Source organism: Caretta caretta, chromosome 1 (genome assembly GCF_965140235.1).
Source record: "Caretta caretta isolate rCarCar2 chromosome 1, rCarCar1.hap1, whole genome shotgun sequence".
In the NCBI taxonomy this organism is placed as follows: domain Eukaryota; kingdom Metazoa; phylum Chordata; order Testudines; family Cheloniidae; genus Caretta; species Caretta caretta.
In genome coordinates, this window is record NC_134206.1 from 295336819 (window position 1) to 295351226 (window position 14408).

At 39.4% G+C, this 14408-nt stretch overlaps 1 protein-coding gene across 1 annotated transcript in view; it reads left to right on the forward strand.

The window, feature by feature from the left end:
• The first annotated feature begins 784 nt into the window (after positions 1–784).
• LRIG3 (leucine rich repeats and immunoglobulin like domains 3) overlaps positions 785–14408 on the forward strand; it is a 52318-nt gene continuing 38694 nt past the window's right edge. Inside the window, exons 1-3 of the mRNA XM_048835957.2 lie at positions 785–1158; positions 7706–7777; positions 7989–8063. Of these exons, the coding sequence (XP_048691914.2) occupies positions 953–1158; positions 7706–7777; positions 7989–8063 (353 nt within the window). The 5' untranslated portion in view covers positions 785–952. The remainder of the gene's footprint in view (positions 1159–7705; positions 7778–7988; positions 8064–14408) is intronic.

Here is a 14408-nt window from a genome sequence, read left to right on the forward strand (position 1 = left end):
CCAACCCCAACAGTGAATAAAGTGAAAGAAATTTGGAGCTCTGATCATTGTGTCTGGCCCAGCTACACGGGACCTGGATGGGACAAAGCTGACCTGTCACCACCTTTTAAGTTCGTCTGACCCTAGGACTGACTGAGAGATGGTTTGGACTCTGACATAAGCTGGAGCAGCCTCAGAGTGGCTCTAACTGTGCCAGTTGGTGTAATATCTGGAGGTCCTGGAGCACAGCACTATGCCTGTTCACGCTCCTTCCCGGGACTCCTCCGCTGAGGACTGAAGGGTTGGTGTACCAGGGATTCTCCTTTGGCTGGGGGGAAATCCTCAAGGGGTGACGTAAGCCCCTGGAAGGGTACAGAGGGGTCTTAGCAGGGGCTAAGCATCTGGCCCCATTACCTGATCATACCCTTCCTCTGCATTATTATTATGGGGCAGCCTTTATCTTTTCGGTATCGAGGCAGGAGGGCTCTGGGTGCTAGCCAAAACAAAGGGTGGCAATGCATTTCCCCGGGGCTGGGGTGGCCCGGATTCTTAACACGGGCTGGGGTGGGGTGGGAATGGTCGGGTTCAGGTGAAATCACACAAGTGGCGGTGACTTTGCCGGGTTTCTGTCAGAGCCTGGAGCCCCCCCCCGGTGGCTCTGTTGGCAGTACCCTTCCCCCCTCGCGGATCTACTCTCTGGCTGCTGGGCCCCTTCGCGGGGCACGTCCCCCAGCTCCAGGCTTGTTGTTGTCACGTGGCCGGGGGAGGGGGCTCCGGCCGGGGGGCGGGCCGGGCTCAGCGGGAGGAGGCGGAAAGTTTGTGGAGCGGCTGGGGCTGGCGGAGACTGCAGCGGGCTGGGCGCTGTCTGCTTCGCCCGGCGGCCCCGGGGCATGAGCAGGACCTGCCGACCGCACTGAGAGCCGGCAGGTTGCGCCTGGGCGAGAGCGGGGCGGCGGCTCAGGGAGCCCCGGCCATGAGCTGCCCGCTCCGCGCTGCCCCAGCCGCCGCGCTGGGCTTGCTGCTGCTCCTGCTCGGCCGCCTGGCGGGGAGCTCGGCCGCCGGCGGCCCCGGCTCCCCCTCCTGCCCGGCTCCGTGCCGCTGCTTGGGGGACCTGCTGGTCTGCAGCCGCCTCAAGCTGAGCCGGGTGCCCGAGCGGCTCCCGCAAGGGGTGGTGCAGCTGTGAGTATCCCGCGGGGCGGCGGGGGGACCCCAGCACGGCTCCTGCGCAAGGAGGGGGCTGGGCATGGCCGGGAGTGGGGGACCCTCAGCCCGCTCCGGGCTCCGGCAGGGCGCGGCGGCGCAGCAGCCCCCGAGTCCCCCCTCGGGGACTTGTTGCTGGGCTGGATTTGGAGGGTCTGGCCCTGCAGCTGCGGGGGGAGGGGAGCTGCCTCCAGCCCTCCACGTCCGTAGGGAGTGGCGTCCCCAGCGCCCCCCTCTGCAGCCCCCTGCCCAAATGGGCATCGTCGGCTCAGCCGGGGCATGGGTCACCTAGGGGAGCGTCTCACCCCGTACATGTGACCTCTGCCTCCCTTACCCATCACCCCGCCGGCCTCCTCCCACGCACTTGTCCTGTCTTGGGGGGGGGGCGGGACTCGGGACGGGGGGCATGGTCCTGATCAGAAAATTGTCCAAAGGAGAAGGGGTGCAAGGGCCTTTTGTCACTTACGAGGGGCTGAGTGTTTTTTTTTTTTTTTTTTTTAGTGAGGGAGAAAGTTTTTATAGAGGCGAATAATGCGGGGAACTGGAAGCTATTGGAAGTGACTTGTTCTTTCGCAAGTTGGGGCAGAGTCTGGTATCCTGCCAATAGGAAGAAATAAAACTGATACTGAACTGAAATGTAGAAGGTTATATTGGCGGGAGGGCTGAGGAGGAAGAAAGATGCTAAGATTGAATGTCTGTTTCTGTTTTAAGTATTTAAAAAAAAACCCAAAAACTCTTCTCTAAGAAAACTGATGGCTGATAGGCATTGAAAATAATTGGGCCCAGAAAAGTTGCATATTGCTGTTAACATCACCAGAGTGCACTCCCCCACCCCCGGGTATCTAATGAATATTCTTTACAATTACATTTTTGCAAAGCATAGTGTGTCCTTTGCAGGTAGTGTCAAATTGCCATATTCACTAGTATTTCTTTCCTATTGATCCTTTTTTTTCCTCTAGTGGTTTTAAGAAATGTATTAAGAAGACAGCATATATCAATTAATTTAGCAAGACAAACTTGAAGACTGCTTAGTAACAAATATTAAAATGTCATATTTAGAATACTTAATTTTAGTAACAAACATTTTTGAACAAATCATAAGATATTGAAATTTCCTAAAAGAAAGAAAAAATTGGTACGATCTGGAACTTTTTTACATTTGACTTCTATATTTGTCTTATTAATTTTCTATTAAATTTCAAAAACCGATAGAGATAAAGACTAACGTAAACAGGAAGGCTTTCAATTAGTTTTGACTAATTCTGTTAAATTGCCTCATCTGGAGGTCATGCTTCTTTATTCATGAAACATGGATGGCTGTATTGACAACATATGGAACTGAACATATGAATGACTTTGGGAGGTGACTCTTTCCATGAGTAGTATTGGAAAGTATCCGAGAGAGAAAAGAAACTTAAGTTTTCCTTTTGGTTGATATGGTTAAGATGTTTCAGTGATATACATATTCAGCAATTCATTGTGCTTCCTGTTGAATGTTAATCTTTCTGGTTCTTTTGAGTTGTCTCAGTAAGATAAAATAAATCTTTTGTCAAAACTTGTCAATATGTCAGAAAATTAACATCCCTTTACCTTAGTGCTGTTAACTTAACATTTAGCTTTAACACCATGACAAACTAAAACTAAGGGGAAAGCATAGAACCTTTAACTGGAATTTACTTCTGAAAGTTGTCTTAACATAAATAACCAAATGTGTTGCCTTTTGCAATTATTTTAGTGATAGACACTAAAATAAATTACAGAGGGTTTTCTGTTTAGCACAATTGGAAGTGTAAATTGTTTTTATATAAGTTCACATTCCTTTAAAGAAGTGAGAGAAAATAAGTTCCATTTGTATAAATAAATACTGGGCCTGTTGTAAGATATCCTGCTGTGATCACTCATTGGACAGCTGTGTCATTTGGTCTTAAACTCACAGGAGTACATCTTTGTAGGTGTCACCAAACCATGTGGTTTGGCTGCTTTTGTGTAAATGTTTCTTTTGTTTGTGTGAAATGCCTTAGAAGTACCCATGTTTCTTTCTTCCTTCCCTTCCCCTTAATAAGAGAGTGCAGAAACATGTGGCATTGTCTGTTACCTCCTCCTGTTCAGTATTCGGAATTTTGACTGCTCACGGTGCAAGATAATGATTTTCAGCTTCAGGTAGTCAATAAAGTTTGAGTTAATGTGATTGTTACTCCAAACTATTTACTTACAAATAGTAACAGATTTTGTGTATTTTGTTGACAAATAGAAGAAAATATATATAATCTTGAAAGGCAGTAATTTAGTTGAAAAACTGCCAAGCCTTATTGGAAAATGTTGTAATATCCATTAGACCCAATTCTCAAGACCTTACTAAGGCAAGAACTCCCTTGTGGTTTGGTGGAGTTCTTGCTTGAGTTAGAACTTCAGGACTAAGCCCATTTTGAATGTTTTCCTCTTCTCTTCTGTCTCCCTATCCCCCAGTGCCTCCAAAAAGTCTGATATAAAGTAATATCTAGCATTATGAAGTGATGGCTCGGTGCTGTCTCATTCAAAGTTCTCACAAAATTAATTGAATGTTGTGGGTGTGCAAAAAATGCTGGATCGGAGCAGGCCTTATGACTACAGACAGTGAAATTAAGAAAATGAGCTTCATTGTTTGAAGGTTGAGTGTTTGCATTCTATTACTGTGCTGTCAGTAGTTGCTCCATTGATCCAGAAGCTGTCTCATGAAATATAGTGTAAATAGGGAATTTTGACCAGCTTTATTGGGGATTTAGAGTAAAGTGCATCTTCCTTAGTGCCATCTTCACATAATGTAATGGAAGTCCATTGAAAACTGAAAACTGATAAATATTTGTAGTGGCTTTGTATATAAATATCCTTAGATTTCAGTTTACTTCTAGCATATGTGCTCTGAGATTGAAAGAATGTTGCTTTGTTAGAATTAATGTTTCAGAGCCAGAATTGGGGGAGGGAAAGCAAATACTTGCCAGTGCTTTCAGTATTTTTAAATTCTATTGGAATTTTAGAATATGTCTTACCAGGTTCACCTAGGAATGCCAAAGCTGTCAGTGAGACAGAAGGGAACATCTAAAAGATGATTTCAGCTAGTGTTTGTACTGCATCTTTAGTATTTACATTTTATAAATACTCTAGTTCTTTACCAGAATTGCCAGAAAAAAATTCCTTATGGTTTTCACAGCTGTTTTTCAATATTTTCCAGACTAAAACTTTAACATAGCAAGCTGATTTATGAGTCACTTTGGATCAGTGTCTTAAAACAGCTACAGCCTGGCTTTTTGTTTTTTAGCTTTCCTGATTTCTGCTGAATTAGCAGCTCTAAAGGCCCCAGTGGGATTGATTAAGAAGCTGTTGCTGGATTTGCATTTTAAGATTGCACTTGAGGCTCAGGTTTCTGAGTTCTCTAAGGGAAGAAGATGATAATTGCAACTAAGAGTTGTAAATTAAGTTAGGGTCTAAAAATTGTATTTATATAGTGTGTGAAAATGGAGAGGTACCACCTCTTCTGTGTTAGGCCTTCTCTTTGGTTTTTCATTACATAACTATTAACACTTTAAAGCTGCAGTTCAGCTTTTCAGTGAAGAAGCACCATATGAAAGATTGTTAATGCAAAAGTAACTGAGTATGAATAATTTTTCTTTCAGATGTTTCATAAAATAGGTTCCTAAAGGACAGGGTCAAAAAGGCTTGAAACACTGCAGCACATTATAAGTATTACTGTTCTGTTGCAGTATAAATTTTTAAGTGAAGAGTGGACTATATAGTTTCTACTGTCTAGTAAGAATTTCTTACATGTAAATTTGGTGTCCATAAAGTGTCTGAATTTAGTCCCCATTATATCTTTCTTGGCTCTTAAAACTCCAATAGTAAAAGTAACCATAGGAAAGATTTTCTTTCTCCATTTAATATGGCTTTAGTGTGGAGGAGTTAGATTTGGGAGGGAGAATCAAAAGTGGAAAATATTTTGCAACCTTAGTATTTAGTTTTCAGAGTAGCAGCCGTGTTAGTCTGTATTCGCAAAAAGAAAAGGCGTACTTGTGGCACCTTAGAGACTAACCAATGTATTTGAGCATAAGCTTATGATGACGTGAGCTGTAGCTCACGAAAGCTTATGCTCAAATAAATTCCTTAGTCTCTAAGGTGCCACAAGTACTACTTTTCTTTTAGTATTTAGTGTTGCCCACTCCTATTTCTAAGTAGAAATAAAAAAAAAAAAAAATAAAAAAACCCAAACAAACCCAGTCCACTTGCACTTTCTTATAAGTGGATTTTAATTCAAGGGCGGTAGTTGGATTTTGTCGGGTTTTTTAAAGTCTGTATCTTAAATTTTTACACCTAGGGCTCATGAGAAACTATAGGTTTAAATTTCACTTAAAATACATTTTCTAATTGCTGATTTTTCTAACTGTAGTTGATTCACATTGAGAAGTTCTGTCTTCACTCATAGTTCACCTGCAAGGAACAAACTTCCCCATAACATTTCTAAAAAAAGATTAACATTGAAACTGTGGCCTTATTAAATACTTTTTACTTTTATTGTATGTAATGTTAACAAAAAAAAATTACACAAGTATGTGTGTTTGAGAGAGAAGGCTCAGAATTAACTGTTTTTTTTGTTTTTTGTTTTTTGTTCTTTTTCAAATAGGAGATAAAAGTAAGTAAATCAGTGTGGAGTTTCTGGATGTATATATTTTAAAAAATAGATACCCACAAATTTTGCATGTGGTATCTGCAGCGTTAAAGACTTAAATTTTGTTTCAAACAAAATTTAAGTTGTTACACTCACGGTTGCCTTGATAGACTCCAGATGGATGTGAGCTTGAGCTATGAGTGAAAGTGTCTGGCTCCAGTGTGGTGATCATGCACAGCAATGGTTGTAATTGCAGGATTTTTATAGTTTAAAGACTCTGCCAATTTTTTTTACATGTTATAACTCTAGCAGAACAAATCTACTCACGTCTGTTACTGTCTGGTGGGTCCTTAGGCAAACATGTTTTAAATAAACCTTTTGCAGGGTTTTTTAGATGAAACGAAGAAACGCAGGTTTTTAGCAGTGATGTTGAAAGCTCTTTGTTGAAATAATTGCTGATTCCTAATTCTTGTCTAATGATGATGAACAGTAACATATTAGGCTCTAACAGCCATGACTTCATAGAATTTTGACTGTTTGTTTGCATACTTCTCATAATCCCTACAGACAGACCAAAGCCAAATATTGAATTAAGTTTAAGGTGGTGGTGGGAGTCCTTAATAACTTTTTTAAAGTAAAATGTTTAATTTAGGTCACTTTTAAAATCTGTTACTTTGCTGTAGTAGACTTCTTCAAGATTTGTTTGCGAATGTAGGGGTGAAGATGTCAAATTAAATATATATGTGCAGTTTTTAAATGTAAAATAAATGGATTTTTCTCAGATCTAGGGTCTGATGGATGGCTACTCTGGATTTTTAAACAGTGAAAGAATTAATCTTTCAATTTAAGTGTGACTAACCTTTATTTACAGGAGAACTCAGTCATGCTAATAAGACTAACATTTGTAGGCTTTTGAAAATGTTAGAACTGAACTGGTTTCCCATCTTCAAGATGAAGCTCCTTAGGTGCTTAGTCCATTTGCTGTCTCTGGACACAGCATACACTGCTCACTCCAAGAGGACACATGTAGAACTTCACTGACATCATTTGCACTTTCTGATTAATAAACCATGCTAACATGTAGCCCTCTGGGGTTCTCAGTTTGGCATGGAGAGAGCTGAACTTTATGGCATGAAGTTGTTGTTTCCTTAAATACAAGTTTTTATGCTGAAGTTCTGAGTAAGCTATAGACTGGCTTTTAAATGTAGGTTGGTTTCAGGCCTATTTATCTATTCACAGCTGCTGCTGCTACATATGATCAGTATTAAATTTGCATACATGAGAATAGGGTTCCAAATCAAATGAAAACCTAAATTCTATTTTCATGCTTCCTTGCCTGTTGTATCTAGGCTTTGCAAACTGTTTTAGATTATTAGGTTTAAAACTATAAATGAAACTAACACATCCTATTCTTTTGAGCCTATATTAGAATTTAAGTGCAGCTCTATCTGTGAATTTCTCTTATAGTAGCCAAGAGGTTACTTTACCTACACTTTTTTTTTTTTTTTTTTGGTACGACGTGGTTTCCTTGACAATGTGTGTATATATGAAGCTTCCCATAGATATTAAGACTCTTTTGTGCTATTGTCTTTTTAAAAAACAAAAGGGATTGTTCAGTCACAAAACACCACATATAAACTAAAGACCTTTCTTTCCAGTTATTAGCAGTGGTCAAAGCATTTAAAATCACCTTCCTTGTTTTCACAAAACAATACTTGAGTGAGTTTCTATTGTAATTTTATTGATAGCAAAACTATAATGTAGATTTTTTTAAATGTATTTAGAGACTATTTAGATTGCAGGTTCAGTCTAAATATGTATTATGAGAGCTAGTAAAAATATACCTGATATTTCAAAAGTGACATCTGATTTATTTTTGTCATCTCATAGGGACTTAAGTCACAACAGATTATCTTCAATCAAGGCCAGTTCCTTGAGTCACCTTCATAGTCTTCGAGAAATGTAAGTGATTTGTTTTTTTGGGGGTATAAAAATGTTTTTTCTGTAGGATGGCTGTCTGAGAGACAAAGGTGTGTGCTCTTATAGTGATGTGCTGCAATAAGTGAGTTTATAATTAGCTTTGAATTTTATGGGGTATTTAGCAATTTAAAATATATAGTGTATGCACTCCTTGTTTATATTGCAACAGACTTCCTTTTTTTGATCTTGACAGAAAATTAAACAACAATGAACTGGAGACCATACCTAATCTGGGACCAGTCTCTGCAAATATTACTCTTCTGTCCTTGTAAGTAGATTTTGATGGCACTCTTTCTAACTGTAAAGATGAAAAAAAATAGTGGAAATGTGCATTGATGTTAGTTAAAAAAAACTGGACGTTTATCAGATTGTGGCTGGGCAGTTGCTTATGTGATGTTGCATCAGGTTGTTTAAAAATGTGTGTATGTACACACACGCAAAATTAAACTTAATCTAGTAGTGTTTCTGATGCTTCCCTAAGATATAGACAGACTGTATTATTATTAATTTGTATTGTGGCAGTGCCTGCAGGCCCCAACCATAATCAGGACTCTGTTGTGCTAGGCACTGTACAAACGCCAGTAACTACTATGCAAAAATTTGTATAGTGCAGGCCTTCAAAACAAGTTTGTGTATTTTGGTTGAAATTCTGCCCTCGAAGTCTGTGGCAAAACTCCCATTGACTTCAGTGGAGTACGGTGGAATAGGGATTTCACCCCTTAATTTTAGGACACATATATGATAGGTAGACTAGGATTCAGAATAAATCATGTGCCAGTAACTTTACTACAACTTGTTTGGTCTATCTCGTGTGTGTGTGTGTGTGTGTGAGAGAGAGAGAGAGAGAGAGAGAGAGAATTATTTCCTGTTATTGCAGATGTTACACAAGCTTTTGTTTGGTTTAGTTTGCATGCAATATGTTTATAATGAATCATCATATTACTAAAAGTATGTCACCTGTGATCAAAGGCAGAATTTGTACATTCAGAAAAAGTGGATATGAAGTTAAAACGAAAGGGACTCAAAACAGAGATGACCTGATTTTCATTTTAATGGGAAACTTGTGTAATGCTTATGCAACCATGAGGCTTTTGATCAGCTTTCATAAAATGTGTGTGTATGAGGATACTTAAAATAGTAATGTCTTAACTAAATTTTAATTGTTTTTTTCATAAACTGTCAAATACTTAAATACTAAAACATGGGTTTTCAGCTGTGGGGTTTACCAGCAGGATTTTTTCGTGTTAAAGCTAGTATTATTTAGCCCTATTCTTAATACAAATTGCAAGCTGCCTTGCAGAAGAGTCCTCTGAAGAGTTAAAACAATATAGTAAATTTTGGGAAGCTGTTCAATTAATTAAATTGATCACTGTTCAATTGCTTACATCTGGTGATTTATAGGGGGTTTGTTTTTACTCTGATCCTAGGTCAGCTAAGTCAGCTGGTGCAGCCGCTGTGTCTGCACTGCTCTGTTTGAATAAGAATTAGGTGACATTTGATACTGATGTGGTTTTTCTACAGATCAGAATGAGAAAAGAATGAAAGAAAAAGCAGATGGTGTCTGACAAAGAACTACTGAATTTAAACACCCTATCTACTTTCATATTACATTAGTGTTAACACTTTTTTTTTATAGTGACACATCATTCTATAGTTTAATCATTGTGGTGAGTCTCAAATATACATTTAACTATTAAGTGTCATTTTTTTTAAAGGTCTGTTTACCATGAGATTAGAAACCTTTGCATAATAAAGCATTAGAAATCTTCCCTGTCTTGTTTTGAAATGTATGCGAAGTTGAGAGTTTGTCCTAAAGCATCCTCAACCTCTTTCCATGGAAATTAAACTCTAGTTCAGAGGAACCTAAAATTATCCTTCTGCAGCTGTGAAAAGAAATTTTTGATCAAATGAATTAATCCAGCCACTGCTGGATATTTGTCCCACACCCATGGATCACTAGCTTAGTTTAGTTTACCCAGCTGGCCAAACATGGAGCAATCTTTATTAGATTTGATTTGTGCACTGTGTTCTGATTTTTTTTTTTTTTAAAGTACCTTTTAAAAGTGTTCAACTGCCATGTACTGAAGATATTGCTTGGGAGCTGGCTGGTTGCCATTCTGCTTTGAAGCCCATGCCATGCCTATGTATGATGTCAGGAAACTCCTGAGTATGCTCAGTGGAGCCCAATTAAAGTTACTAATGTTTACCATATACCTCATGACCACTGTGGAGAATCATTGGAATTAGAAATGGAAGAGACCTATGAAGCCATCTAGTGCATTCCACTATCCGTGTAAGACTAATTCTTGGAGCATATTATGTAGTGCTCAGTGGGCATGGGTAGTCAGAACAGAAAGCTAGAGAATGGTATTTCATGGTTCAGGGGAAAAAACTCTCTTGCCCCCAAGGGTTTTCACCCAAAAGACACCTCATAAGCTAGGGATTGTTAATGGCACAGAGGTCACAACTTCATTAAATAAACTAGTATGTAAATAAACAGAGGAATGAACATGCTCTTTGCAGCAGTGGATGGCTGTAGCTGGTTGGTAGTTCTGTACAAGAATGTGCAATATATCATTGTCACACATCAACACATATATCAGTCTAATGGCATAATTTTTGTCAGAGATAAAGAAACAGACTTTTTTTTCTGATCCTAAATTTAGTTTGCAGTGCTGTCAGTTTAAAAATTCTTTTTTGTAAACTGAGCTAATTTGACGTATATAAGTCAGTGGAAGGGAACAATATTCAGCAATATGATGCAACTTTCTCAGAGATGGTTTTCAGAGGGTGACTGCTTGAAGCAAACTTCTGATGAACTCTGTAGGAGCTTAGCTTTCATGGAAAAAGGGGATTGTGAAATCTTCCCAATGCAAGCAACTATTCTGTTCCTGAGTCTTGGTTCTTCTCAATAGCAGAAAAAAGGGCGTGTGAATTTACCTTAATGGGAGTTATCCTTCTGATTTGATTACATTTCTCCCAAGATGCGCACAAAAGCTAGCTATCTTGTTCAACAAGTCTTTTAAGAATGCAGCGTAGGGTGCCCTGATATGCTTTTCTTTCCTTGCCAGACTCTAGTGGCCCAGGATCTCTCTTCCAAGCAGTGAAAACTTCTCCTCCCTAGCAGCTGTTAGTACAGTTCTGAAGCTTTAAAAATCTACAGAGTGAATTCCACAGAGGGTATGTCTATGTACAGTGCTGCAGTGGCGAAGTGGAGAAGATGCTCTATGCTTCGCCTAAAAAAAACCCACCTCTGTGAGTGGCAGAAGCTATGTCAGTGGGAGAAGCTCTCCCACTGACTTAGCGCTGTGCACACAAGTGCTTATGTTGGTGTAACCATGTTGCTCAGGGGGTGGAATATTCATATCCCTGAGTGACACAAGTTTTGCTGACATAGCCTGAGTAACAGATGCTCCCTAACCTGCAGGGAACATACAGTTGTAAGGGCTCGGTAGGCAATGTAAGGCTTGGCTTAACTAACACTGACTCAAGTAACTGCTGAAGAATATGCTGAAAATGTGTAGTAAATGCCCTTGTGTGGTATAACAGGACATTACTTGGCATACTGTGATGTTCCTTGAGAAATCCCTGAGGGGACCTTTTATCAGCAGTAGCACCCCTTTAACCCAATTGTTTCAGGTTTGGTTTTTGAAAAAATGACCATGGTTTAAACCAAAAATGGAACTGACTTCTTTGACCTACTGTTGGTTGTTTCTGACTCTTCAAATTACACATACAATATAATTTATTTTTCTGCAGGAGAAAAATGAGCTCTGCATCAATTCAGTCCCTAGTTTCCTGCACATTTGGGTAATCCAAAACTAACACCTACAGCTAGTCACTGGAATTTAATTATTAAATATGTAATGTTAACTCAATACAATGTAAACATTTTTGGGTATACTGGATTTAACAACTAAATTACCACAAATATTTACACTGGCTATACATGATAATATAGCCTCATTTATCTATCCCTAGAACTAAAATATTTTAGATATTTCCTTATTTGCATTCCTCAAATGCTTGTAAAGCCAGTTACAACTAACATAGCACTGTTTTTAAAACTTGTGATAGTTTCATGTTACAAAATTTTGAAATTCTGGGGGAAAAAAAGCAAGGTATATTTTAATTATTGTTGGCTGTTGATCACTTTATATACTAAGTGCCCCAACAGTTAGGGACATCACTGAATAAAATTTAAACAAGTTTTTGTTCTGAATCGCCTAAATACTGTCCTGCTGGTTCTTGCTCTACGTGGCACCCTGAAGTGGACTAAACTGGTGGTGTCGTATTAATCAGTCTGTTTAGTGAGGGAGAAGGGACCTGGTAAATGTCTTTTAGGGCTTGTTTTCATTGCAACATTTACTTGGGGCCGGGTCTCTTCCCCGGCCCCTCCTGCAACCCCCCTGCACCTCCCCCAAGTGTCCCCGGCCCCCACTTGCTGCCCCTGTGCAGCTCCCCTGGCCCCCAGAGCATCCCTACCTCTCCCCTGCAGCCCCACACTGACTCGGTAACTTGATAAGATAACTTGAGTTCTGTCCACATACAAAAACCCTTAACATGAGTGTGGTGATGCTTTTAACTTGTATTGGTTGACCTGAGTGGGTGTGAAGGTTAAAACTAAAGGGAACAAAATTTGCCAGCTAACACAACCACTCTGTTGTGTGGACACAGGCTAGCAACACTCAAGTCCTCCAGTGTCTTCCCACAATTTCCCTTCCCCCCGTGCCCAGAAAGGCAGATATGTTTTCCCACAGTTCACTGGGAAAGAATTCATAGAATAGCTCAGCTTACTGCAGTAAGGATGGGCAGCAAGCAATCTGTATTTTTTCTCAGTGTGACTGAGGTAGGTTAACTGGAGAGAAGTAATATGAGCGTCGATAACTTGAGCTAACTCTGCAGTAACTATGTAGCCAGAGTCTTGCATGATTTTGCAACATTACTTGTTAATTCTCAATTCTGTACCTAATGGGGTGTGAAACTTTGAAATTAAAAACTGCAAAAACATAGAGGTAATCAGTTTTTAAAAAGTCACTTGGCCACTGTCCTTCATAGCGTGGCTCCCTGCTCTAGAAGAGCCTTATGGTTCATAATGATTACTTAGGTTGGTATAACTTTAATCCCAAGGGATGACAAAATATTTAAGATGTAGCTAAGAAGCTACTTCTGGGGTGACATATGATGTTTCAGTGCATAACAACTTTATAAAGCAGTTCAGGAAAGGAAGGGAAGTATACCATATCCAACACAATGGACACTATATAGTAGGGAAACTCCAGGCATGTAGGATATAATTTGGCCTCAGCAGCATGGTATAATAATTTCCATGTGTTTGAAAAAAGTATAATGTGATATTTAATTACCACAAGTGGTTAGGGACCTCTATCTTTATATATTAATATTGTCTGAAAAATTAACTTTCATTGGTTTCAGTATTCCCTCATAAGGAAGAGGGCCATCTGTGAAATTACAAACACTTCTGCAACTCCTATGTTTTCTTTGAAGATATCAAAAATATTGACCAAACTGGAGTCTACTTTATTCATATAAAATACAGCCTATGGCATTACACGTGTGACGTCACCAGCAAAGGGCATCCTTCAGTACCTCTGAAAATGAAAGGCAGATATCCGTGGCTTTGAAGACCCTGAAAGACCTTTATTGTGTTGGGATATCAAGGGTTTTTTTTTTTTTTTTTTTTTTTTTTTGCCCTAAACCTGTTATACGTAAACTTGCAAATGGACTTCGAGCTTCAAAAAAAAATCAACGTCAGAATTATACAATATATCAATGGCTTGTAAGTCCCTGAAAGACCCTTCGCATTTTGGGTCTTAGAGTATAAGGGCTATCGTCTCTCAAAATAAGGAAACCGCACATTCTGAGATGTGTATTGTATATAGCTTGAAAGACTCCAATTAGAATATCTTAAAACAGTGAAGTCTGAAATCTTAGTGAAATTCTTTAAGTAGTAAGCTTAGATTTATATATTTATTTGTACAGAGCAGATGGGAAAATTCTTGAAACAACCATTGTAAATCACTTACCTGTACCGAACAAAAATTAAGTTTGGCTAAAGCTAGACTGGAAAATTAAAAGTTCTGACAAAATGTGCAATAATTTGTAGACTTTTCTATGCCTTTAGTGTCTCCATAGCATTGGCAGGAATGAGAAAATATTTGATTCAAGTGGAATAATATAGAACTTGTGAAAGTGCATAATGACAACTCTAGAGAGAGTGAAATTTTTTGTTATATCCATAGGATAGGTTCGTCATGGACTGGATCAGCGATGCAATTTGTCAGACTAGTATGTTAAAAACATTTATCGTGTTCTGGGCAGGCTACCTTTAGGAGGAGGTTCAAACAATTAAATACCATGGCCATTCAATTCTGAGCTTTGTGGTTGCCCAATAGGATGTCAGTATTGATGGAAGTTCTTGTGATGTAGCTACTTGTTTTTACTAGGCACTAGACTGGAACAACATTGTCATTTTTCTGAAGGTTATCAGACAGACTGCAATTACTTTGAATGATTTACCCAGCGTTGAAAGATTGTGCTCCACAGATTGCCTCAATTACCAATGTGCTTGACAATGTTCAGTATTAAAACA